General features: G+C 39.9%; 3 protein-coding genes across 3 annotated transcripts; 2 read left to right on the forward strand and 1 right to left on the reverse strand.

Moving 5' to 3' along the window:
- LOC109850410 (OTU domain-containing protein At3g57810) lies at positions 11,787 to 14,876 on the forward strand. The gene is made up of 8 exons (XM_020420431.1): positions 11,787 to 11,894; positions 12,015 to 12,132; positions 12,207 to 12,294; positions 12,383 to 12,446; positions 13,487 to 13,592; positions 13,668 to 13,722; positions 13,838 to 13,891; positions 14,377 to 14,876. Exons 1-8 carry the CDS (start codon positions 11,867 to 11,869, stop codon positions 14,515 to 14,517), a joined length of 654 nt encoding a protein of 217 aa, XP_020276020.1. The 5' UTR covers positions 11,787 to 11,866; the 3' UTR covers positions 14,518 to 14,876.
- LOC109850817 (reticulon-like protein B12) lies at positions 21,141 to 22,475 on the forward strand. Its single transcript, XM_020420880.1, has 4 exons — positions 21,141 to 21,341; positions 21,416 to 21,596; positions 21,680 to 21,891; positions 21,989 to 22,475. The coding sequence occupies exons 1-4, from the start codon at positions 21,272 to 21,274 to the stop codon at positions 22,153 to 22,155; spliced, it is 630 nt and encodes a 209-aa protein (XP_020276469.1). The 5' UTR covers positions 21,141 to 21,271; the 3' UTR covers positions 22,156 to 22,475.
- On the reverse strand, positions 22,990 to 27,563 carry LOC109849036 (mitochondrial uncoupling protein 1-like). The gene is made up of 9 exons (XM_020418801.1): positions 27,275 to 27,563; positions 25,998 to 26,216; positions 25,832 to 25,910; positions 25,530 to 25,663; positions 25,292 to 25,390; positions 25,058 to 25,162; positions 24,770 to 24,844; positions 23,615 to 23,701; positions 22,990 to 23,283 (listed from the first exon to the last, which is right to left on the reverse strand). The coding sequence occupies exons 1-9, from the start codon at positions 27,353 to 27,355 to the stop codon at positions 23,248 to 23,250; spliced, it is 915 nt and encodes a 304-aa protein (XP_020274390.1). The 5' UTR covers positions 27,356 to 27,563; the 3' UTR covers positions 22,990 to 23,247.

Raw genomic sequence — 27,624 nt, forward strand, 5'->3', positions numbered from 1 at the left:
TGCCGAGCGGGCGAGTACCCGTGGCGTTGAAGCCGAAGATGGTAGTCGAGGTCGAGGCTAAGCGCTTCGGTGGTATCCCCAAGTGTCTGATTAACTTCAGGGGCACGATGCTCAGTGCAGACCCCGGATCAACCTGGATCCGATCCACTTTCGCCGAGCCGACGTATCCTGTGAAGTACAGCGCCCCGGGTCAACCTGGATCCGCTCCACTTTCGCCGAGCCGACGTATCCCGTGAAGTACAGCGGCCGGTCGTGGGACGTGTTCTTGATGAGCATGTCCTCGGGGGTGAAAGTGATGCAGGGGATCTGTCTCTCTGAGACTTGGCAGCAAGTTGTACAGCCCTGTTCGATCTCCGTTTCTTTTGAGAAATGGGTCGAGAACGCCTCTGCGTCAGCCAACGCCTCTTGTAAGGCTTCCCGGGTAGGCCTAGACAACCGGAGGAGGTCGTACACGGTGATTCGCGCGGGTATGCTTTTCAATTGCGCGAGCACGTTGAACCGGTAAGGCTGGCGGCTTGAACTTGGCTCATCCGGATTGGGAGGGACTGCTGCGGCCGGCCTCGCGGGAGGTCCTGCTGGGTTTTCCGTCCTCGCGGGATATTGTTTTGCAAACTCCTTTCCGGCTCTCGTGGCGAAGACGTTGGTGTCTTCTTCAGAGTCGGTTAAGGCAGTCATCGCCGCGTCATCTGTATCCAGGATGGCGGTGACCACGTTGCAATGCTTTCTCTTAGCCTCCTTAGAAGGCTGTGTGGTCCACTGCTCGTCGTCGAGGAGGTCCGGATGGACCCACATCACCTGCCCTGATGGCAGAGTTTGTGGAACCAAACCCTTTTCCCGCTGGTTGTGAGGATCGTCGTTAGTGATCTTCAAAACCGCCTTGGGGATAGGAATTATCCCCGCCAGAGCTTGAACCTCTGGGAGACCCGTCCCAAAGCTCAAAGTGACCATGTTCGCCGTCACCTGCTTTTGGACCTTCTCTTTCTGCAAGACCCCCGCATCGTAGAGGGCCTGGAGTTTGTCCTTGAGGACGTAGCACTTGGTTGTGTGATGACCGAGGAATCTGTGATATGCACAGTAGCTTGGGTCACCGGTTTTGTCCGCCTCTCTTCGGTTTGGCGGCTCTGGCAACTTAATTTCGCAGTCACTCTTTGAGTAGAGTTGTCGAGAGTCAACTGTACCACCTGGTCTTCTTTGAAAATGTCATATGTCCGCTGGGACGTGGCTCAAACTGCCTGGGTTTAGGCTTGTTGAGTACCTTTGGTGCCGGGTGCGGTGTCGACTTGCATGATTTCTTTTCCTCTCGGACGAGGAGGGCTTCTCGTGCAGGGCTGGCGTCTGCGCTCCATTTTTGGACTGTGCGCTCTTCCGCTCCAGCCTTTTTGATGCCTATTTTCGACTGTTCGCGCTTGCGAACAAGTTCCTTCCAAGTCCGGGTCTCACTGCCACCTATTTTGGAAGGATTATGTTATCGACAGATTGTTGCGGGCACATCTCAATCAGCGTCGCTCGGAAACTTGTCCACAGTGGACGACCGATTCCGAAATCTTTTACGAAGTCGTTAACTGACATCCGACTTCCGTCCGCTGCTTCATCTCAGGCGAGGAGAGTGCCATGCGACACTTCCGTCGTCGTCGAAGAAGCGGCGAGGAAAAAGCTTTTTCAACGTCCGGCCCAATCTTTGTATGAGAGCCGGGCTCCAGTTTGCGGAACCATTCAAGAGGCTACCCCTTTGAGGTGACCTATGAATAGTCGAGTGAGAATGGCGTCGTTCCCGGTAAGGAATCCCGGTCTGGCGCCAGTTGAAGTAATAGATGTGCATGCAGCAGGGTGACTTCCTTGCGAATCAAACTGCTACCAAACTGATCGGCTTGAACTTCGCTGGGTATGGGACCGATCGCCATTCGATAGGCGTAGGACGTACCACTCCCAGCTTGTTCAATGTTTTGGCTGAAGCTTCAGCGTGTTCAGTTGGCCTGGAACTCGCGAATCATCTTTTGTCACCGGGTGCTATTCCGCGTGTGCGAGGTGTTCCTGCGATGTGTTATGGAGGAGTAAATCGGACTGCCTGATCATCCTCTGTTATCAGCGCTGGTGTGAGAGGTACCTCCACTCCTTGTCGCCTGGTTCTGCCCGGGTAAGGGACGTCTGGGTCCTCTTCTTCTTCTTCTTCTGTTCAGCAGTTCCTCCAATCACTCTCTTAGAGATCGATGGTCGCCTGCGTTCCTCCCGCTTTTGGGACCATTGTTGCTCTCGGTACTCGAGGTCCCGGTCATGTGCACTCTCGCACTGCGGCGTCTGACTTGGAGCGCGAGGTCTAGATGTGGCCGCTGCCTGAATAACTTCCGTCTTCACCGCAGGAGGGAGGTACTAGGGTGGAATAGTCAAACCCAATTCCTACCCCCCTGCGACTACGGGTTCGCTGGAATATGCCTTCCTGCCGGCGTCGAGCGAACCGGGTATTAGGTCTTAAGACGGAGTCCGAGTCTGGCGAGTCGGAGAGTACCACCTTCCCCTTATCCGTCATGTTGACCGTGGCGGATGAGAGCTCCAGGTCGTCATTAACGCGTCTTTTCTGGTGACGGCGCCTTCGACGGGAGGGCCTTGGTCGAGAGGACTGTTGAGAAAGCCTCTCAAACACCGAAGGTTTCGCCGTTCCAACGCATTGGCAGTCGGCGAGGACCGTGTGGATGAGTCTCTCGCAATGACACTGAGGATTCGCCTCGTGAATAGTGCGTTTGCGAGTCAAGAATTCTCTGAGGTCTTCTACGGGTGGTTGGTGACAACCCCCGGCCTCAGAAGAGTCGCTCTGGTGAGCTGACGAGAGATTTTTGGGCGCTCTCTCTGGCGCGCGTTGGGTGGAACGCCTTGGTGTTGGAGTCGGGCGATCTCGCCTTGACTGGCGAGTCTTCGCGTTTGAGCGAACTCCAGTACGTGGGCGAGTTTCGACCCCATGTTTAGAAGAGCGGGTTCGGGAGGAACCGCCTATTTCCTTTCCTTTACGTTTATCCGCCAAATGATTATGGCGAGGCTCGCCAGCCTTAGGCTTGCCAGCCTTCGAGGATTCGCCTACTCGGGTAGGCTCGTACACTCGGTGTGGTCTATTCGCATCAGGGATATGACCTGAGAAGCGAAGTCCTCCTGAGCGGGTGGCTCTGTCGTCCTCGGTTGGCGCCCTTGATTTGGAGGGACTTCCGACGTCGGGCAGTTTGCCTTCCCATCTATTGTTTCTCGGGCCTGTATGATGGTTCAGGCCGTCCTGAGAAATGGAGGTTTGGACCTCCTGTCTGACAGGTGTTTTCCGTCGCCGTTGGTTAGCTCTCCCAGCGGGGAGAACTTCACCGTGGGTTGTGGCAGTATGGTTTGTGCCGGAGTGAACCGGCGCTCCCTCCGAGGCAGGTGTCTGTGTGGACCGCTTGGCGATCCATCTGGGAGACCCTCGCCCCTTGCGCTCGATCTCTGGCTTGGCCTTGATCGATCGCGAGGGAGTGGGCTCCTCCGATGAGACTCGGTTGGAACCCTCGGGTGCGGAGGCTTTGACCGTCTGAGGTCGGCCTCGGCGCACAGCTCTGTGGCGTTTGCGGGACGCATTGCCACCCGAGGAGGAGGAGGACAAGTATTCTTCGTACTTGGCCTGGTCGAACTCGATTTCGAGGGACTCTACTGTCGTCCCGATAGTAACCTCATCAAACTGAGCCACCACCATTTCACTCGATGAAACAGCTGCTCCCACTGTGGTCGCCATCTTCTGTAGGGTGAAAATTTGATTCTTCCGAAGAAAGGAGTTTCGTTTGTATTTATAAGAAAGCTTATTACAAACTAACAAATCAAATGTTTACAACAGAAGCAGAGGGAAGGCCCTCTTTGTTTTTGTGTGGGGACTTTAGGTGGCTATAGGACGCTTCGCTCGATGGTCGGGTCGAGTCTGCTTCCCTTGGACCGTTTGAATGAGGTTGCTGGAGAGCTTCAGTTCGCAGTAGAAGCTCGGGGCAATGGAGTTCGGGTCTGCTTGGTTCGTCGGCGATCGGAGCCCGGAACTAGGCAGCAGTGCTGTAATGCAAGGATTTGCTAACAGCTTGGTCTCAACTCTTTTTTCTCCAAGTTTTGCGACCTCTCTTCCATCGTGCTGGAAGGGGTTTTTAAATGAAAGAAGGACAGCTTGACTTCTCCTTGAATTGTGGGATGTGACCACATCCTCTTCAGAGACGTCTCGCCGTTCCTCGATACCATGAACGGTCATTCCAGGGATTGTGTTCTATGTCCTGTCACCTACGATGGGAAGGCCCATTCTTGTATGTGAGGCAACAAACGACTGCTATCCGAGTGGATTTGACCAGCATTAATGAACCGCATTTATGAGTTCGCAGATCGATGAAGTGTCTGTCCGATCACTTGTACTGTGCGTGACCGCCCGGCGTGCTTTGAGCACGACGCTTTCTCCTTTCCGGTCAGGAGAGGCGGTGAAGTAGGTGTACAGTACTCGAGTGGGTCTAGCCAGCTTGCCGAGTGCCGGCGGATCCAGCTCTTGGCTCAGACATCCGAGGTGAGTCGCATTTATGAATGCTCAGGTTGACTCGACACCTGTCCAGTCCCTTCGCGCTGTGCGCACTGCGAGCGGCCGTTTGACGGTCCTGGGGTACTGTGCTCTCTCTCCCTTCGGGTCGAGAGAGATGGGAAGGTCCATCTCAGCACGTGGGGTAGTGGATACCCAGCTGTACTGACGGTTTTGGGGCTTGCTGGCGGATTCGACTCCGAACTCGGGCAGGCGAGTTAATCCCCTCTCGATTCCTTCCAGGAACGAGAGGTCCACAAATTGAACGATCAAACCTTTAAACAGTTAGAATCGTCTCAAATTCTCATTTGGTCAAACCTTCCTACAGTTAGGACCAAAGCTAAAATCTCCTCTCGATTCCTTCCATGAACGAGAGGTCCACAAATTGAACGATCAAATCTTTAAACGATTAGGATCATCTCAAAACTCCCACTTGGTCAAACCTTACTACAGTTAGGACCACAGCCAAAACCTCCTTTTGATTCATTTTGCGAACGAAAGGTCCCCTTTTGAGTTGAATAGTCAAACCTTATGATAGTTAGGATTATTCAATACCAACAAACAAGAGACCAGGAGATAGAATATAAAATTCTTCCTCTCCGATTTCGGGTTCATCTCTACCAACAAACAAGAGACTAGGAGATAGAATATAAAATTCTTCCTCTCTGATTTTTGGGTTTATCTCTACCAACAAACAAGAGACCAGGAGATAGAATATAAAATTCTTCCTCTCCGATTTCGGGTTCATCTCTACCAACAAAAAGAGACCAAGATACTCCATCGGGTACACGAGTATAAACTGTTTTCCCTAACTCCAAAGAGTATAAGAGTATAAACTGCTTCTCCCTTTCCTCCAACGGGTATATGAGGTTAAACTATTTCCCAAACCTCCTAACGGGTATATGAGGTTAAACTATTTTCCAAACACTCCAATATAGTATATGAGTATAAACTATTTCTCCATTCTTCGACGGTAGTTCTAATTCAAGACTTCGACAACGGCCACGCGATAAACGCAGTACCGGAAGAATTTTAGCTATTCTACAAAACACTAATATGCTAAAAGATGAAGAAGTCAAGAATTGAAGCCATTTATAGACCATCTTACGCAACTTCCTTAATAAAGTACTGAAGAAATTGTAAGGAAAACTTATCATATCCAAAGTGTCCCAGACTCCTCTCCAAAATAATGAGTCTGAGATACTTTGGAGGGGGTATCTGTAGGCATCAAAAAATGCTTATAGACATCCAAATACCACTCAAGGCAAAGAGAAGACGATGAACGCCAGTCTCTTAATCAGAGGGTATCATTCAAAGGAAGCGAGATAACGTGGAAGAATAATGTACACACCAACAGACAGTACATGGCGGCGCGGCTGAGGCACGATAATACATGATGCCACGGCTAAGACGCGGTAGCCCATGGTGCCGCGGCTAAGACGCGGCAGCCCATGGTGCCGCGGCTAAGAGGCGCGACAGCATATCGTGCCGCGGCTAAGGCACGATAGCATAAGGTGCAGCGGCTATTATAGGGCGTGCTATGTTGGTTACAAGGCAGTTATATGATGATTATTTGAAGTCCACGTGGCGGTATATCAGAGATAGGACGTGTGCTGACGTGGGCAAGCAGTTAAACCACGAAAAAGGTGGTTAAAGGACGTGGGAGAACGGTTTCAAGCACTATGGAACGTGCTATTAACTGCCTCTTTGGCCGCGGTAGTCCACACTGCCGCGCCAATAGCCGCGGCAGTGTCGACTGTAGCGGCCAAAGAATAGTCACCCGGTCGGTTATTTTGCCCCCGTTTCAACTGTTATGCACTCCTACCCCTATAAATACCTCCCTAGACATGAAATAAAGAATAGAGAGCATTTTGGAGCAGAAGAGACTTGAGCTTTTGGTGATTTTGAGGAAGAAAAAGAGAACTTTCACCCTTTGACAAGCATCATTCGGTGAATCCTAGAGATCTAAGCTTAGACTTGATCTTTGGAAGAGTGAACATCTTACATCGATAAGATATTCGCTTTCAAATCTTTACTTCGATAAACGAAGGAAAGATCCCTAAACACCCTCACGATCTGCGAATCGGTGGTCCACGAGCCAAAGCACTCACGGCACAGGCAAAGTCCCACAAAGCAGGAGTTGATAAATAATTTCTGTGTTATTTTCTCGAGAGTTGTATTTTCATTTATTTTCATTGTAATTTCTTGTAAACAAATCAAAGTTTAATGGAATCGACAATGGAAGCAACTTTCGGTGAAAACATACACATGAGCATGTTTATGATTTATACTATGTGTGTGTACATGTGTTTGTGATGAGGAAGCTTGATGGGATGCACAATCATGAATAGGCTTGTTAATTTTTTGTGCATTATGACAAAATTAAGCTAAATGGCCTTTACGACCGCAAATAGAACATTTGTGAATTTTGTCATATATGTGTGCATAGTGAATATGTTTCTTAGAAGAATTAACATTGAACTTAGCACACAAGTCCATAAGCTTTTTATTATTAGCAATACAAGTATTTAGTGTTGAATCTAAGGAAGATATTCATTTTCTCATTTGATTCAACTCATCATTGTGTATACAAGCATTGTTACTAGAAGTATGATAAACATGATTATTTATCATAGATTTTAACTTATTTACTTCTAACATGGCATCACAATTTTTATGAAGCAAACTAGCATTTTATAAACTCAACTTTTCATTGCATTCTTTAATAATTATATTTTCATTTGCAATGAAATTAAACTTAGTGTCTAGTGTTTCATGAATAGATTTCATATCAACATACTTACTTTTTACATCAATATAGCAATTGTGTAATTTTTCAAACTCAAGAGCAAGCTCATCAAAAGTAATAATATCATCGTTATCAAGTTCGCATACCTCACTAGGGTTATCACCTAGTGGTATTGTACATGGAGATGAGGCTTCTTTAGAATTCAAAGCGGGATTTTCCAACGCTTATTGAATAGCCTCCAAGTCCCCTTGATGTGCTTCAATAAATTTCCATAATGTGTAAGCACTATCAAAATGAGCAAATTTGTTAGAAAACGATGAGTGAAAAGCACTAAGCAAATATTCTAATAAAATTTTATTCATATTAAACATTCTTTTATCATCTATATTCCACTTTGATTTTTCCAAAGCGGGAACAGTATAAGCATCCTCAATAATCTCCCATAAATCGAATTGTTTAGATTGAACAAAAAGTTTGAATCTAACACACCATTGAGCATAAGGAAAACTATCTAAATGAGGAGCAACATTAATAGCATAACCTAAACTAGATGCATCATATATATCCATAAAGATTATGTGCAAGAAGCAAAATATAATAAAAAAATATTAGCACAAGAACGATAACTTGGATATTTAACTCAAGGTGATTAGACCTTAAATCAAAGAGCATCAAGCTCTGATACCAATTATTAGACCCTAGAGAGGGGTGATTAGGGTCTTATACTAATCTAATCCCGATTAAATTCCAATTAAAATTATATTGATTAATTTATTCTTGCAAGAAAGATATAAGATAGATATGAGCAAGAATGATATGAATAAGCACAAATAAAATGTACGCTAAGCAAAACCCAAACAAACGATATGTTTACGAGGTTCGGTCACCACAACCTACGTCCCCGCTCCTCACCTCGAGGAGATCTTCACTATCATAATCCGGCTTGGAAGCCGGAACTTCTACACACTCGGTTTACAAGCTTACCGAAAACTCTCACACAACCAATACTATGCAATCACACTTTACACACTATGTGTAGGAACCTAGCCCGTGTCCTCCTTCTCAAGTGCTCGGATGCAACCTCTCCCTAGGTTCGTCAACCGGCGCCACTCCTATTGGATTCGATCCCGTCTCACGCCTCACACTTCTCTCGGTGTACAAGTATATTACAAGTGATACTCACAACAATGATTAAATAAAATGATTTGTTCTCGATAACAAATGAGAACACAATGAAGCTCATACTCACTAAATCACACCCCACAACCCACACTATATAGTATAAAAATATTAAGCTCAAAATTGTGTGTGTGATAACAGTGAATAGATAATATGCAACTCAAATAAAATATAGCTAAGTTATGAAAATGAATCAATAAGCTATATAAGAAAGAGTTTAGGAAACTTCTCAATAAACAAGAAGAATAGTATATGATGATCCCAAATAGGAGTTGAAAGCTTCTTCTTGTTGTAGAAAACTTCTCTTAGAACAGATTAAGGAAATCAGTTTAAACAGCTCTTAAACAACTCTTAATCTCTTGTTAAAACTTATGTAAAAACAAACTCTTGATATGTATGAAAGAGAACAGCAATAGGGTATTTATATCCACTCAAAATATCAGCCAAAACCAACTTGAAAAGACCAAAATAGCCTTAGACAGCTGTTACAGAAAATAGACGTTAAAAGGCAATGATGAGATCGGCGGGCGACCGTGGAAATCTCGCGGTCGACCGCGAGGCATAAAAAAGCTAAGAATTGGGTTTGAAAGCTGGTGGTCGACCGTGGCGGTACATAAGAGCCATACTAAGAAAGTTTGCTGCTGGCGGTCGACCGTGACGGTCGACCGCAAACTGATACATGGCATATGACAGGTTTTGGGCTGATTTTAAAAATACAATAAAAATATCAAATTAATTCCAAAAATAGTAAAACTTTGAGGAAAATTTCTAAATGATGAAACAAACATGTTTGAAAAGGAATTTTTAGAAAATCAATTTTTATTTGTGAAAACTCCCTGTTTTTGAAAAGTGTTCAGAAAACCTGTTTTTCGTGAACATGAAAATTAAGATATGACTTGTAAACACGTATATATGTATCATGCATACATTATATATATATAATAAGGTATGAGAAAGATGTAAACATGAACTAAAAGCTGTAGTAACAAAGTTTGATGAAAAATCATTTATATGATAGAAAGATGTCAAAACTGTGTTAAGTGTACATATATTGAGCTTAAATATAGACATACGATATATGCAAGCAAACTAAACTTATACCTAGGTGAATGCACACACATGAACTTGAATCTTTAATGCTTGATTGTCGTGTGTTGAATTACCTGTAAAGAGAAAAACAAAACAACAAAAACTAGAGAATAGATTAGCGATAAATTTTTTGACAAATCATCATCAAAACTATAGGGCCAACATCATGTTAAGTCTATTTAAACTTATTTTAAGTCTAATTTCATGTTAAGTCAAATTTTACGTCATGTTAAGGCCAATTTGATTGTTGTTAAATCTTATTTAATTCCTTTTAAGTCTAATTTTATGTTAAGACCAACTTGATTCGTGTTAAGTCTAAATTCAGTTCATGTTAAGTCTAAATTCAGTTCATGTTAATTAAGTCTAATAATAGTTCATGTTAAGTCCAACTTGATTCATATTAAGTCTAAATTCAGTTTATGTTAAGTCTAATAATAGTTCATGTTAGGTGTAGTTTTATGTTAAGTCTAACTTGGTTCGTGTTAAGTCTAATTTTAGTTCATGTTAAGTCTAATAATAGTTCATGTTAAATCTAATTTCATATTAAGTCCAACTTGATTCGTGTTAAGTCTAATAACAGTTCATGCTAGGTTTAATTTCATGTTAAGTCCAACTTGATTAGTGTTAAATCCAATTTTAGTTCGTGTTAAGTTTAAATTCAGTTCATGTTAAGTCTAATATCAATTCATGTTAAGTCTAATTTCATGTTAAGTCTAACTTGATTCATGTTAAGTCCAACTTAATTTCATGTTAAGTCTAAATTCAGTTCATGTTAAGTCTAATGATAGTTCATGTTAAATCTAATTTCATGTTAAGTCCAACTTAATTTCATGTTAAGTCTAAATTCAGTTCATGTTAAGTCTAATTTTAATCATGTTAAATTCTTTTTAAGTCTAATTTAAATCATGTTAAGTTTCATTCAACTTTTTTAAGTCTAGTTTTATGTTAAGTCCAATTAAATTAGACTTAAAATAAGTTGAATTAGACATAACATGATTTAAATTAAACTTAAAAGAAATTAAATTAGACTTAATATGAATTAATTAGACTTAACATGTAATTAGACTTAAAACGAGTTGAATTAGACTTAACATGAATTAAATTAGACTTAAAACAAGTTGAATTAGACATAACGTAATTTAAATTAGACTTAAAAGAAATTAAATTAGACTTAACATGAACTGAATTAGACTTGATATGAAATAGACTTTTATGTCAAGTCTAATTCAACCTGCTTTTAGATCACTTAGCAAGAAAGAATAGAGGAGATAAGGGTATTTTAGGGTTTTTTTACTTTTTATTCTTTGTCTATGCTTAGTTGGCATGTAATAATTGCTAAAAGAGGAATGTAGAACATAGATCTCTAATTTAAGGGCTGAACCATATGGGAAAAAGTCAAAGGGTCTACAACACATGAAGATTTTGCTTTTTGGGCATTAACACAATTTTACAAAGAAACAATTATATCTTCCAATCCGGAAGGCGGATTCTGACATATTATATATACAAATCGTCTATCTCGACGAGACGGAGCCAACTAGATTGTCAGATTTTTAAAATCTCATAAGTAATATCTAGTTTTGGGTAAAATTTAAAAATAATAATCTTTTAGTTTATTTTTAGTAATAAATTAAAGTCTATTTAAATTAGGAAATAAATTTAATATTAGAGCCAAATTAGATTAGGAAATAAATATAATTAAAAAAATTTCCCAAGGACTCAAAATATGACACCAACATGGGGGACATGTGAGGTGTCCCCCTCCTATTGCATAATGAGCTGATCATCATTAATGATGGCCAGCTCATTATGCAATAGGAGGGGAACACCTCATATGTCTTCCCTGTTGGTCCCATATTTTGGGTCCCTGTCGTAAACCTCATTTAATTTTGATTCATAATTTGTTTCTAGGATTTGATACTTTCTATTTCTTTGTAATTCTAGTCTTATTAAGAGTCTTGTTTATTTTTCTATTTAAGAAGAATCATGTAACCCCAAAGGATAATAACTTTTCATCAATAAACTTTCCTTTTTAATATTTTTTTCATGGATTCGAAGCTTTTCATGGATTCAGAGATCGTCAAAAGATGAAAATTGACGGTATTATTTTGAGTTTCATGTATTTAAAAATTTTAATTAAAAAAAAACTTTTAAGCGCTAAGTAAATGGGCCGGACCAAGTAACAGAAACCCAAGGCCTAATTATAAAGGCCACCATCGCTTGCGCGCTCGCCACTCCTCCCCGGATATTGTTCTCCCTCTGTCTTTACTTAAACCCTTCTTTCTCATTCCACTCTTTCGATGGCGAACCGGCGAAGGCCTTCAAACGGTCTCCCATCTAAAACTCTTTCCTACTTTTACTGCACAAATTTCCTCCCTTTTTCTATTAATTTTCCTCTTTTCTCTCTGTTTTTTTTTTTTTTTTGGATGCTCTAGACTGATGCTCTAGACTTTATCCTACAGCAGCTCAGGGATGGAACCGCGGAGTTCGAGCTTTGCAACCCAGAGATTTCTCCGTCCCCGACGCCTAAGTCTCTTCGTTTCTTCGCCAGAATCGGCCCCTCTCTGTACGATTCTCTGCCATGATTTTTCTTCAAAATTACTCTTCCTTGTGTACTTACTACTTTATGAGCCCTAAAAGAGGTGGGGTTTCGCCGGCGATGAAGAAAGTGGAGCACTACTCTGTTCAGAAAGTCGCAGGCGATGGCCGCTGCATGTTTCGTGCGCTGGTGAACTCCAATTTCATTTATTTACTGCTGAATCTGCCAATAAAGCATCTCGTTCATAAATCCTTAGGTAGATAATGGGTGCTTGTAGGTGAAAGGAATGGCAAAGAACAAGGGGCTTTCGCTTAGCCCGAGAGAAGAGAGAGACGATGCGGGTACTAATCTCTGTGGATTGAAGACGGTTATAATTTATAATCTTATTTTTACCAAGTTACTTTTGAGTTTAGTGAATAATAATATATATTCAACTTGTGTTGATTCACCCGTTTTATAGGAGAGAACATCATAATCAAACTAGTTTACACTATTTCATGTCAAGAGGACAATAAATAACTTTGCGCACATATTTTATTGAAAAATGCAAAAAAATCATGCTTGTTAACACGCTATTCTTTAGTGTTACTGAGCTCAAAAACTTAAAAGTCAAGGGCAAGAGGTGTGTCTACTATGACATTTGAGTTATAAACAAGCATGTTGAAGAAGACAATCAATTGGAGAAGAAGGATTCAAGTCTCGTCAAATTGTTTGCTTCTCTGTGCCCATTTGCGTGTTGAAACAGTATAACAATACAAAACCATTTGGATAGTAATGATTCTAGGAAATTCTGTATGCTCGGAGAGAATTAAGATACCCATGTTCATATGTGTGTTTGTTTCTCTGTGTTATTGTAACATGAGTTCTCAACACAAATACTTGTTGAGTTGAACAACACAGTTCACATTCTGTCAAATAACTTGTCATATTATATGAGAACAGCTAGAATAGCATAATTCTTATTAAAGTGAGCAAATCGTATAAACATATCTGGGATTCTGAATTGCAAACCTCATCATTTTTGAATCAGTTTCTTTTTATATTTTAGCTTTTGATTCGTCTTAGATTATAGGTTGCGGAAGGAGAATCAAAGACACACGATATCTGTTTAGTATCAGAATATCAGAGCTCTAGGATGGGTTCACCTCTGCTTTTGGAGTATCTATTCTTTATAGTGAAGATTTCCTATTGTGCATAGGGTCATTTGTTTTTCACTCACATATGTATCCATTAAGGATCACAATTTTGGAGTGTCTGTCACGGGTTCATCTCCACTATCGAAGCATCTATTCTTTATAATGAAAACATCTTACATCATATACATTCACCTGTTTTACCCCATCTTATATTCATATATATGCAAATGTCTACAACTTTTCAGATGACCTACGGATAGCTGTCAAGGAAGTTATTTGTGACAGCGATAAAGAACGCCTTCAGTATGAAGAAGCGTTAATAGCAATTACAGTGGATGAATCTTTAAAACGGTAAGTTGTTTCCGGAATAGATGAGATAATGATAGAAGATGCAAGCCTGTTAAATAATTTTCTTTCTTGCTGTAGATATTGTCAGCGCATTGAACGATCCGATTTTTGGGGAGGAGAGTCAGAACTATTGGTAAGCAATGTTTTACAATGAACTTTGACATAATTTCCCTTATGAAATTGAAATATGCAATACATCAACACTAATTTTTCAGTAAGACCTTATGTGTGTTTCACATCTGTTTCAGGTTCTATCTAAGCTAATCCATCAACCAATCATTGTGTATATACCTGAGGAAGAGGTATTCTTGATTATGGCATATTTCTGTTTCTTTAAAACTCATGCAGTCGTGTGCATTTTCTCAATCTGTCAGTTGTCACTTGTTTGGTTGTCTTGATTTTCATTACTGTGTTCCTTTGTTTCCGTTATAGTCATCAAGATAAACAAGGTTAAAACTATTACTCAGCTTTTATTTTTGTGGACCTATAATGCTGAAGAACACTTGTGTTAGGCAGAATTATCTCTTTTTCTTGTAACTATATAAGTTTATTCTTCAGGTGATTTTAAAAAAGTTTGAACTGTTGGTTTCAGATATGACTGACATCTCGACTTTATAAGGGTATTCTTCAGGTGCATGATGCACTGCTATACAAACATCCTTGACTAAATAACTAGTACCCAATAGGTTAATATTATCTATTACAATTGGATTGTTTAGTTGACATAGCTGATTATACTTTTCGTTGCAGTTTCTTCTTACTGACTATGTCTTTCATTTATTGACAGCATGCAAGAACACGAGGAAATGGTTTTATTCCCATTGCAGAATATGGATCTGAATTCAGCAAGAAATCGAGAAAGGTGAAGCCAAGGATCCCAGTTCGATTATTGTATAGTGGAAAGAACCATTATGATTTACTTGTTTAAAAACGCCTTAGAAGTTTCTCCAGATGCGAGCTTCTATGCCCTACAGAAAACTTTTTGAGTGTGCGAGTGACTGCATGAGAAAGTCCATTTGTTTGCTGCCTGAGACTTTTGTCGTCTTGAGTTGCATGCCTGAGCTGGTTCTTGAATTGATATGTTTGTTGTTCAGAACTGTATTTTATCGCAATGAGTGGTAGCTCTGCTGAAGCTATCTTTCATCTTTGGTTGTGTGGATGCTTATCTACCTGTTGAAGTTAATGAGAAAGTATTATTGGATCTTTTCTTGTAGAAAAAAGGGGGGAGTTTTAACAGTCTCTACTACACTCCTATATTGGTAAAAATCGCTATGTTTTAGAAGGATATATGATGCTAATATGTATGGAGACATTGTGTGGAGATGTGGTAAATTGTTATGCTTCTCTTTTCTCTCTCTTTTCTTCTTCCCTGAGCTTTTTTTTCCCTTTAATTAATAGAGCTGAAGCTGTCAGGTTTGAATTCACTGTCCCTAATAAAAGTTGGGGAAAAGTCTCGGATGCCTGAGAAAGAGGTGTATTATATAATAGTCAATATACGAAGGCTCTTAGTTGAGTTTTATATCCGATTATAATTTAGTGTTTCTTTATGCAAAATTCTTACTAAACTGAGCTCCTAGTCTCATGGCTTTCAGAATGAACATATTATGATTAATTTCATTCTCACTCCTGCAACAATAGAAGACAAACTTTATTTGTGATCAAAACAGTGGGTCAAAAAGAGGTCCATTGCCTAATCATCTCATTGGACTGATTATTAGATAATAATCCCTCTATATATATCTACATCAGGTTTAAATAAAGGGATCATATCTTGTTCTTCTTCTTTTCCTTTTTTTCTTTTTTTTTCCTTTTTTTTTGCCTAATCATGGCATTGGACTGATTATTAGATAATAATCCCTCTATATATATATACATCAGGTTTCTAACAGCTTGGCATACTTTATATCTGGTACTACCAGCAGTCTAATCATCATTCCAGCAGCATCGGCTTTATTGTGAGCCCAGTTGAGTCCGCATCAAACAACCCAACCACACATCAATGCCCCGGTTCTCCTCTTTGCTATGCTCTCCAGCGCCCACGCGAACAAGGCTATAACAGAAAGTGATAAGAATGAAGTTGACACTAATTTCTCCCCTTTCTCCAAAAGATTGTAGATAATAAGTAAAATATGGGCAGTATCATTATTATTAGGACAAATTTTTAAAATGACTATTTTTTCAATTTTATATAGCAAAAACGATCTCATGAGAAAATAATCTGCATAACCGACCATTTTCTTCGGAAAATGGTCGGTTTTACAGTCGCGAAGTTTTTCGAGCTAGTCCCGTGTAGTTCGGTCAGCAATTGAAATGTACGGGACTAGCAGTCTCGTGCATTTCTTTCTTTTTACTCGTGAAACCCCTCATTCCCTCATTTCCTGCACCCGTGACCCCTCCCCTCTCTCTCCCCTCTCTCGCCCCTCCCCACTCTCGCCCCTCTCTCGACTCCTCCGACCCCCGCTGACCCCGCTAACCAAGCTCCTGACCACTGCCGCCGACCAAGCTCTGATCAAGGTTTTTTTTTTTAATTTTGTTGTTAAATTTGATGAGGGGTATGAATTGGGAGTTAGGGTTTAGCCATAAAATTTGCTTTTTAGTTGAGATTTGGGATTAGGGTTTAACCATGAGTATTGTGATTAGGGTTAAGCCATGAATAATGTGATTAGGGTTTAGCCTTGAGTAATGTGATTTGGGATTAGGGTTTTTTGCTTTTCAGTTGAGATTTGGGTTTAGGGTTTAGCCATGAATAATGTGAATTGGGATTATGATTTTATGAATAATTTTTAGTTATAATATGATTAGGATTTAGCCATGAATAATGTGAATTGAGATTAGGTTTTTAGCCATTATTTGCTTTTCAGTTGAGATTAGGGTTTTAAATTTGATTTTAAATTAAGATTAATATTTTCAGTTATAATAGATTATTTACATATGATGAACTGTTGATTTTAGTTTCAGTGGCAAACTCTATATCCATTATTTGCTTTTTCAATGGGACCCTCGACGTTGGATTGAATAATATGCCTATGTATGAGGAAGGTTCTAGGAAAATGTTTATGCTATCTAAGTCATGTAATTTTGATGGAATGATGAATGAAATACACAGAGTTACTAAAATTAATAAAGCAGAGTATACAATTAAGGTGTTCTTCAATTGTCCGATAAATGAGAGTAGAACTATTGTTGTGGAGATTACCGACGATGAGAAATTGAATGACATGAAATAAGTAGTCGAAAAGCAAGTGTCAATTAAGTTGTTCATTAAGAAGTATTTGATTCACGAATTTGCCCAAGTTTCACGACCTCAATGAGAGTTTTCTCGGATGCTTGACTTAGACAACGAGTCGAGTAGTTTTATGACATCTCCAAGTCAAGATCCATGGTTTCAACTATAACATTTAAGTGGTCATTCTCTTGGTAGGACGTCACGTACTATTTTTAACGATGCTTCGGGCCATGTTACGGGTGACCTACCAGTCAGCTTAATTGTAGAAGAAGAAGCAAATGATGACTCAGAAGATATTGAAGAAGAAAGCGTGCAAATTGATAGCATGCAGGTGGCAGCTGGAATCAATGATGACTCCCGTTGGATGGAATAATTTAATGTTAACAATGATTATGTGGAAGCTGAAGATCTGTTACCCGACTAGTTTCATAATGAGGATTGGATAAATACTTTTTAAGCTGAATTTGTTGATGTTGGTCCAAATTTTCAACAAGGACTTCACTTTTTAAAAGGGGACCTATTCGAGAGCAAGGAAACATTGATCTTTGCAATTTAAGAATGGTCTATCAAAAATCAGGTTAAATTCAAGACGATAAAAACTAATGCAACAAACTACTATGTAAAATGTTACTTTAACGAGAAGATTGAAGTAGAGCATGCAAATGAGCAAGATGAGAGAAACAAGAAATGTCCTTGGTTGCTAAATGTAGCTATGAGAAAATCATCAAATGGGCAATTTGTAATATCTAGATATTACAGACTTCATACATGTTGCAATCCGTTAGTGGATGTCGATGATTATTCTGTATCTTCCTCTTATATATGTAAGCTAATTATGCCTGAAGTTAGAGTTGAACTTGATCTAAATGCAGGTCAGATATTTCAAAGGGTATATAACATGCGAGGCATTAAGATATCTAAATATAAGGCATATGATGTAAGGAGGAAAACATTGTCTAAAATATTTGGAGATTGGGAAAAAACGTATGAATTACTTCTACAATGTCTTGAAGCTATCAAGCGAAATAATCCGGGTACTGAATATGAAATATTGTCTGAAGAGATTGCACCAAGGATGGAGAGGTTTACTCGAGTATTTTGGGTATTTGGTCATACTATTAAGGGCTTCACTTTTTGTCGTCCGTTATTGAGCATTGACGGTACACATTTATACGGCAAATACAAAGGCGTGTTTCTTGTGACGACCGGTGTAGATGCAAATGCCGATTTATTTCCTCTAGCATTTGCACTTGTGGAGGTAGAGGATACTTCTAGTTGGAAGTGGTTCTTTGAACTTATATACAAGTGGATTCCTAGTGTCCGTACGCCAAGATTAATTACTTGAAGTCTCATTCGAGCATCGATGGACATTATGTAAGGATGAGAGTGTGCGGTTTTGCATGATGACAACTAATTGCTCTGAGAGATTTAACGGCGTTCTTAAAGGAGCACGAGCTATGCCAATACAATCATTGGTTGCGAGAATGTTCTATAGGCTAAATACATACTTCAACAAAAGACGTGAGGATGGCGTAGACTGGACAACGCGTTACACACCAAAAAATGAGTCTATTTTGCATAGAAGAATTGAGGCGGCAAGATTATGTTAAATTACTGTATTCAATAACAATGAATGACAGGTATAGGATTATGACGGTATCTACACCGTTAAACTATTTGATGTTGATTGCACTTGCACATGTAACATACCACAACTCTAAAAAATACCTTGTGCACATGTTCTTGCGGCTTCTTCCAATCAGTCGGGAGGTGCTAGAATTCCATATAATCGGTATTGTTCGCCGTGGTATTCAACAATTCAATACCGAAAGACATACAGTGAGAGTTTTCATCCACCCGATGATAGTCGGTATTGATGCGCCATAAATATTGATTGAGCAACATGCACGTGCATACATTATGCACATGATCAGTTCAATATTATTTCCAGATTCGAGTAAAGATAAAGTGCATTGCCAGATATGTATAATTAGTATTTACAATAATTAACATGAATTAGCTTTTTTTAATAACTTGAAATGTTGTGAACATGCTAGGTGGTTACCACTCATTGGGGACTTGGAAACATGTGGTAATCTATCGTGGGGTAGTCCCATTTTGGTGTACCTATATAGAGAGATTTCCAAAGTGACATTCATGAAAAATAGTGACTTTAAAGGGTGCCTCAGCTTACTACAAGTATGGGCATAGGAGAGACTTCACTTGAAGCCAAGACTATGCCTGAATGCACTAGATAGACAAATTCCACTGGGATGTAGGTATTATATTTTTTAACATAGCAAATATAATTGTAGTTATCATTGTCGTACTGAATTATGAAAACAACACAGATGGAATGTCCAAAAATATTATGACGAGACCCCGGCTAGACAATTAGATTTCTACCAAAATGAGTTTGACCGTATGAAGATTTTTCAGGTATCATTTCTATAAAAATTAGCTTTTTCTTCTATATATCAACTTTGATTTTAATGATATGAAACACTCTGTAGATGGAATGGGAGCCCTACACCCAATTTCTCAATCATCTACCCCCGGTACGACAGAATACTCAGTTACATGGAGAGCCAGAGTTCCTCTAATATGTTTCGAGATAGTAGAAATGCATGTACCGGACCGCGTGCTTCGACAATTTGGTCTTGCACAACATGTTCCAGAATTTGTTGAAAAAATAGAGAGGAAGGCAAAGAAAGGAGGCCAACAAAAGGACTGGGCAGCTGAGCATCAAAATTATATTCACAGATGGAATGATAAACATTTTTGTATTGTTAAGCAAATTAAACCAACTCCCCGGGAATCAGATTACTACACTTGGTATTGGGGGATAACCAGAAGATGAATACTCTATGCGACCACAACACCGGTTGAGTTGCAAAAAGGATATGTGCCTCGGGGTATAGATGAGAGAGAATTAGTAAGTATTGTCAAGTTTTGTTTTAAGTCCATTTTTATTGGCATTTCTCAATATTGTTCTCAATATTGCTAACTCGTGTTTTTTAAAAAATTTGCAGGTATCAGCAATAGATGATGTTCAAACCATTGCAAATCGTGGCATGGAATTGGCTCGAGCAGGTAATATAGAATTGAATATGAAATTTACATTATGTAATTTGAATTTTAAAGTAATTTTTGCATTTTGGATTTTTTAAATTAACCATCGCAGGTACATATCCTGATATCCCGAAACACAGGAACATGCATCAATATATCAGTCAATAATAGGCTTCACCAAGCCTTACACCGAACTCACGAAGACCTTCATGATGGACGAGAGGTAATGCAATTCGTATACACACGTCAACCACAACAAAGACGAGGACGACGTAGAAATGACAATGAAGTTAGGCCTTCCCAACGTGTTGATGACAGAGCTGGACCGTCACAACCACAAACGCAACTGGATCACGAACTCGTCGAAGGTCGGGATAGAGGAGGCCGAAGACAAAGAGGAGGAGAAGAGTTCTTGGATGTATGTAAACTAATCATTATTGTTATATACATTACAATCCTATTTTGGTATGCACATTACAAACCTATTTCGGGATGTGAGATGGTTTTTGGATTTGTAGCCGAGACTGTGGTGTGATTTATTGGATTTGTAAGTGAGTTTGTGGCGTGATTTGTTGGATTTGTAAGTGGGTTTGTGGCGTGATTTGTTGGATTTGTAAGTGGATTTGTGGTGTGATTTGTTGAATTTGCAAATAAGTTTGTGGTGTAATTTATGATTTTTAGATTTGATATATGATTTTATATAGGGAATTGACAGGAAATGCAATGGTGTAATTTATGATTTTTAGATTTGATATATGAGCTTATACAGGGAATTGACAGGAAAAGCAACAGAGTAAAAGAAACATGTGCAGGTTTTGTGCACAGAAAATGCACGATACTGCTAGTCCCGTGCATTTCATTTTGTGCCCTCGAAAAACACGGGGCTGCCAGTCCCGTGCAATTGGTTTTGCGTCCCAAAAAATCTCTGCTTAAAAATCTGGACTATCAATCCCGAGTTTTAAGCAGAGACTATTCGAAAGAAAAATGAAATGCACGGGGCTGCTAGTCCCGTGCATTTCAATTGATGGCCGAACTAAACGGGACTAGCAATCCCGTGTAGCTCGAAAAACATCGCAACTGCAAAACCGATCATTTTCCGAAGAAAATGATCGGTTTTACAGATTATTTTCTCGCGAGGTCATTTTTGCTATATAAAATTGAAAAAATAGGTCCTTTCAAAAATTTGTCACTATTATTATTATTATTAAATAGTTTCATTTTGAGTCAAGGCTGTAATTGGATTCCTACAGGCCCACTCCCTTCTCCTTTACCAAACTCCAGCGAAGCACCGCCCAATAAAGAAACTGAAACAAAACACAGCAGCAGACTTTCCTTTCTTTGAATTCACTCTGATCCCAGTTCCTATTTCGATCCTGATCCTTCCATGGGCTGTTACTCTGCGCGATTGTTCGGGAGACGGAGAACCGTACACCAAGTATTGGGAGGAGGTTTCAGTAAGTACCGGAATTTTGCTGTCAGCTTTTTTTTTTTTTTTGTAAACTGAGGATTGTTGTTGGGCTCTGAGCAGTTGCAGATGTGATCCTGTGGAGGAGAAGAGACGTCGCAATCGGGTTATTGACAGGGACGCTTGCGGCTTGGGTTTTGTTCCGATTCTCTGGATATACTCTGCTCTCGCTGCTGTCTAACGTTCTGCTGCTCTTGTTCTCTATTCTCTTCGTCTGGGCCAAGTGCGCGGAGATCCTCAACAGGTGGGCTTTTTTGGGTTTCTTCTAAAATCAAGGGGTTTGTTTAAAATTTGAAGCTCTTAACCGCAAAGCCAATTTGAATGCAGGCCACCTCCGCCCATACCAGAGTTGTACCTCCCCAGAGAAATTGCGTACGAAGCGGTGGTTTTCTTGCATTCTAAGGTTAATGCTATATTGTCGGGATCTTACGACATTGCACTCGGAAAGAACTCGAAGCTTTTCCACAGAGTAGCCGTGTGCCTCACATTGATCTCTGTTGTAGGAAACCACACTGATTTTCTCACGTTCGCCTGCTCCGGTAAGTCGCCCCCGTGGCGGGTTGTATCGTGTTTTTCGCAAGAGAAATTTCGTGTATGAAGATTGAAGACACTAAAACTTCCATCGAACTGATGCAGGCCTGGTTGTTCTGCTCACAATACCCGTGTTATATGAGAAGCATGGAGGTACAATCGACAGACTCGTTATATTGGCGCTAATAAAGCTGCACATGTATGAGCTAGTGTATGAAGAGTGCTTTCGCAGGGCTAAGGAATGGATCGTCGAAGAACTGAAGGAAAGCTGATGGTGTTGAATTAATGTGTTCGCCGGTCGTTAGGCTTTGAGATTTTTTCAGGAAGTAATTCCTTTGTTTGGTTTTGCGTGCGGTCCGTGGTAGTACCTGTTGAATTAACCACTTCGTTTGTGTAGGACAGGAAGTCTGGGGAGTTTCTTTCGTCATCTCCTCTGCGTAGCTACTCGTGTGAGTGTAGGCTCGCATTCGTTGTAAAATTGTGAGTGAGTTATAAATTGACATTCTTTTTTAGTTCAGTTGAAGAGCGATGTTCAAGTCTGTGTATGTACAACTATCTTAGGAAATGAAGGTTGGATTGTTTTTTTGAGACATTTCTCGCTGTGCTCATTTATCTTGTATGCTCTTCTTGATCCCCTGCTTCTTGCGTTCCTATTGTGAGTAACAACACCGTGATACAACCCGCATCGGTTTCAGTACCAAGCTTAAGCCCTTGCTCTCATCTGTTATCTGGAAGACTGGAACACATCCTTCCCTTAAAGACATCGACGTGAAACTTCACGTTAAAAAAATGACTAAGACTCTACAAGTAAAAATGTGAAACTGACTAAAACCCCCGCAGCCAGCAAAAAGATGAAGACAACCGAGGAGATTGTTCTCTAATCAGCGCTATGATCCATCGACAATGGGAAAATAAATCGGTAATACTGCAAATATGTAAACTAGACCATGCGTGCACCACGCCTTCAGAAATTAGGGAACTAGAGTCACAACGCTGAACCATTCTCACTTGAGGACTTGAAATTAGAGTAAGAAAACTTTATCATCCCCTTTTCATCCATTATTATTATTATTATTTCAAAGCAATATTCCTGATGTTTAGCAGACTGAACAACATTTAAATCTGATTGAAATTTATATTCCCAGAAATTGTTGGGATAACTATAATAAGGAAGTCGCTCAAGTACAACAGATACTACAGCAGATTTCTAGTGTTTTACAACAAATTTTTACTCTTAAGAATAAAATGCACTGCTAATTAAAATGACACGTCTGTGGGCAATGCCAAAATCCTGTTGGCAATTAAAGTCGCCTCGAGGAAACTTTATTCAGGAGCACTCCTAAATTCTTCAGGGCACGTGTGTGTCAGACAGGCACTGCTCTTGCAAAGAACTTCTTAACCTGTCAGCCAAAGCCAATAATAATGTTACATGCTGTGTTGGACGAAAACATGAATCAGTAGGTATCTGCTAATACGAATTATAGTATGAGCTTCCACTCCATGGAGGAAACAGAGAAAAAACTTAAGCGTGGGACTGAACAGGAGCAGCAACATCTTCTATAGAACACAAAAGAATGTTCTCTAAAGCTGTCATTGCAAGGAAAATTTATGCAGAAGCTTTACATCAAACTGCCATCTGAAAGCTAGGCAGTGAGTAAAATAAAAACACGGCTGCAGATAAATATCACAAGTCTAAACTTCATACGCGTAAAAAGCTGGTTATCATCTCACCTGCTCCAGAGTTAAAAACATAATCACATTCCATGAGCCTAGTCGAGCAAAATTTGGAATGAATCCCTTATAGAAAGCCAGGGGTCCCTGCACAAAGCAATTGTCATATTTCCAATAACAGATGACCAAAATGCATGTCCTGACTGACTCTGACGTTCAAATTGTTTTTATACGCATTGCACCTGTAAAAGTCATGCATCCACATGGAACACATAGAAGACATGCATACCACATGCATGCTAACATGCATTTAGAAAGCTCCAAAATGGACAAGTTGAATTTTGATGCAGTTCTCATTCTTAAAAGCTGCCATACAGATCCTGACATGTATTTCAGAATCACAATGACATTAGCGAGGTAGCATAAGACTTCAACAACTACCTTATGGGATCAAATTTGAAGATTAAATAGTCTGCGGAATTTGGGCAGAAAGCGACTACTTGATAGTCTTAGTCTAACAACAGGACTATGTTGCTAAGCAACAATATGATTGTGGCATATAATATCAATGCATCTAGGAATTTTAGGGTGCCTAATTCACTCTCCACATGTCAAATAAGTTCTCTCTTAGCACCCTTGCTAGTCAATTAATCATGAGCTGACTTTTAAATTTCTCTTTTTCCTGAATTCATTGTATTTTACAAAAAAGACAGGCTAGCATTTTAGAATGGAAAGATATAGAAGTTTATAAGCAAAGATCACATTAACAAGGAGGAATGATAACCAATGAGTTCAATACTTAATCTAGGCCTATGGTATTCAAATGTGTATACATCACTATTCAACACATGTATCAGTATGAAATAGGCACTATTACAATCCTTTCAACTTTTAGATGATTTGTAGAACAATTTAATAAGTACAATGACACATGGTAAACCTTCTGAAATTAGATAATCTGGGGCAGCATCATTATCGGAGTTAACACATATTTTCAGAGTGCATTGTATCCTCAAAATAGAACACAATCATGGCAAAGAGAATTTGTTTCTAGCAAATAACCAGAAAATTAAAATGGCACGAGGTTGAATGACAAACATTAAAAAGTCATTTAGAAAACAGACATAACACCACACCACAAAACATACAAAAAATATGATATCCAGTTCCCTGAGAAAAACAGTAATAGAATAAAATGAATAGAAAGGAACATACATCATTTTTCAGTGTCTTGATGAAACAGTCTAGTGTGCTTTTGTAGGTGGAGTCTCCCATCATTCTTGACTTGACCTGTAAAACAATATTTCTATTTTGCTCAGGCAGGAAATAGGACAAGCAACATGTAGGCTGAAATATCTTTTGTGAAGGCAATCTAGGATTGCAAATAATTGTTAATATTAATCTCAGTCCACAGAGCGTAAGTATAAAGTATTACAAGAGTAACAACTGATACCAAGCTTGACATATTGGTAACATTGGAATTGACTGGCAAATAAAACATACCACATCAACAGGGGAGCCAATGCAAACGGCAAAGAAGCCAGCCCCAAGACCAGCTAGAAGATGAGTGAAAACGTTGTCTGAAAATCCTGGAATTTTCAGTATGGTCTGCACCAAGAGAAAAATTGATAATTGGAGTGAAAAAATATGATGAGGAGAAAGAAGAGAAAAAAGAAAAATGTATATCACTAGCATCAACAAATATTCGTAAAGCTTCTTCAATGTAGAGTTATATACCTCTTTCACTTGATCATAGCTGGCCAACTCTGCAGCATTTATGATAGCATTTCGTGCAATGTTAGGACCCAGCCCAGTCCACAGAGCGCTCAATCCTTCCTACAAGGTACTAGGTCATCTCAGCAGAAAATGAAATTGAACAACACACCGATGATTTATCAGATACAAGGATAAGTCCAGTGGAACATTAAATTGGATGAAGAAATGAAGATTGATCAGTTACTTGTCAAAATTAAACCTGTTTGAATATTGTAGAATAAGCACTTAAAGCTCCTGAATAACGTCTTGGAATACCAGGTGGAAGCTTCCCTTCAGCCTGAAGTCGTACTTTCACAAGATCGGTTGGATTCGCTATAACAATTGCTAGTGCACCTAGTACATTCACAGCATATATACTTCATATGTCAAGAAAAATTATGGAAGTGACAAAGATGAGAATGCGTATCAGCAGTAGTAGATGTGGCACAGATCAACTAGTTACTCTAATGTCTCTGCTCAAAGACAAGACCGAGAAACAAGCCGAGTACCCTACGTACTTACCAGTCGTAAGCCCAGCAAGTATTTTCTTGGTCAAAGGGATATCTCCAACAAAATTATCTCCAACGTAGAAGGCTTTAACCTGCCAACAAATCAAAATATGTTGAACGTTGTTATAATGCATAAATTATGTATCCCATCTACTTCTAATGAGACAGCTGGAGAATACCGGGTCATACAATCCAATTCTCAACCCTCCGTAAATGCACTGACGATGCAATCCAGGTATGATGCCCTTCCACAGTGCAGCCAACCCTTCTTCTCTAGCAACAGTGGCGACAGTTCCCAACATTCCCCTATATTTAGGTAAAGCTGCTGCATCTTCCGCAACTGCTTTCTTCTGCAGCTGAAGCCTGACTTTGGCAGTGTCCAAGGGAATAGTGCAGATCTGCAACAAATCAATGGATCATTATTCAATCTAGAACTTGGTAGATTGACTCTGATCATGGAATCATCTAACAGAATAAGTTCTCAGACCTTGCCAACTCTTCTCAAAGCTTTTACACGATAATATCATGAGTCAGAGAGCAATACATCTTTCCATTTTCATGAATAATGGCAGTCTTATAATTAAAAGTTCCTCCTTTTTCGGGAAATGCAGTGAAATTTTCCTTTTTGATACGCTGTTTCAATATCTTTGGTGTGTGCCAATGAAAATTTGAACATATCACCCGAAAGTCTGCCAATTTAAAAACTTTGCTCTAGATACCTGACCACCATCTCTTTCCGTCTCTAAAAGTGTGAGTTAGGTTAGGGTTAGGGTGAATATAACAAAGAAGAGTAATGTGGATTACATGTGTCACAAATTCTATGAACAAAGGATCTACTTGAGGGCAATTCTATAAACAAAGCATCACCAGGTCCAACAATCTAGATGTTTGTAAGAAGTGGGAAAACAAGCATAGACTTTTAATTCTTTTGGGTCCAAACTCCGAAGCCCCGTTTTGAGTCTGTAATAGTAATTTCCACTCCTCCACCAATAAAATTGAAAACCGAAGCAGGTTCCAGCAGGCACAAATGAGAGCTAAAAACTAGTGAAAGGGTTAACTGGATACTTCATGCTCGACTGGTGATGGGCAGTCCCACTATTTCTAAATGTTGATCATAAAATTCATATAACAAGGCACAAATTTTTTACACAAGTTCATAAAATGACACGAACAACCGCCACCAAAGATCTAGTACTCGAAAGAACAAACATTTAAAGCCGATGAATAAAATTTCCTCTCCACGAGTCAGTAAAAGGTCAATAAATACGGTCATCATAAAGTAGATAAATAAACAACTCAGTAGAGAGCCAACACACAAGAACCTTAACAATGTAGATTTAAAAATCCTAACTTTTGTTCCGACATGGCACGATCCACCTCACTCGAACTCCACAAATGACCCCCCCCCCCCCACCCCACCAAAAAAAAAAAAAAAAAAAAGGCGGCTCAAAATTACCTCAGCGAAACAAGCAGCGATGGCGCTGCTTGCAAACCTCCCAGCGAACGAGATCTCCACCTTGGATCCGTGATCTCCCATTACCTCCCCACCACAGTTTCAACAAGAAGGGAGATGTCGGCGAAAGAAACGAGATCAGGTTTTGGAGGGTTTTAGGGTTCGGCCAGCGAGTCGCAAACTACAGAAGAAAAAGGAGGAGAGTGACGTGAGGAGATGCGAAGCATAGCAATATGGAAAGCTGGTACTCTTTGTTGTTTTTCTGTTGAATGTTGTTGAAGCATTTGGGTCCGATTCCTCAAAATCCTCGTCAGCTGCATTTATGATTCTTCCGGGAAATTTGTTATTTACAA

The sequence above is a fragment of the Asparagus officinalis genome, chromosome 7 (assembly GCF_001876935.1).
Source record: "Asparagus officinalis chromosome 7, Aspof.V1, whole genome shotgun sequence".
NCBI lineage: Eukaryota > Viridiplantae > Streptophyta > Magnoliopsida > Asparagales > Asparagaceae > Asparagus > Asparagus officinalis.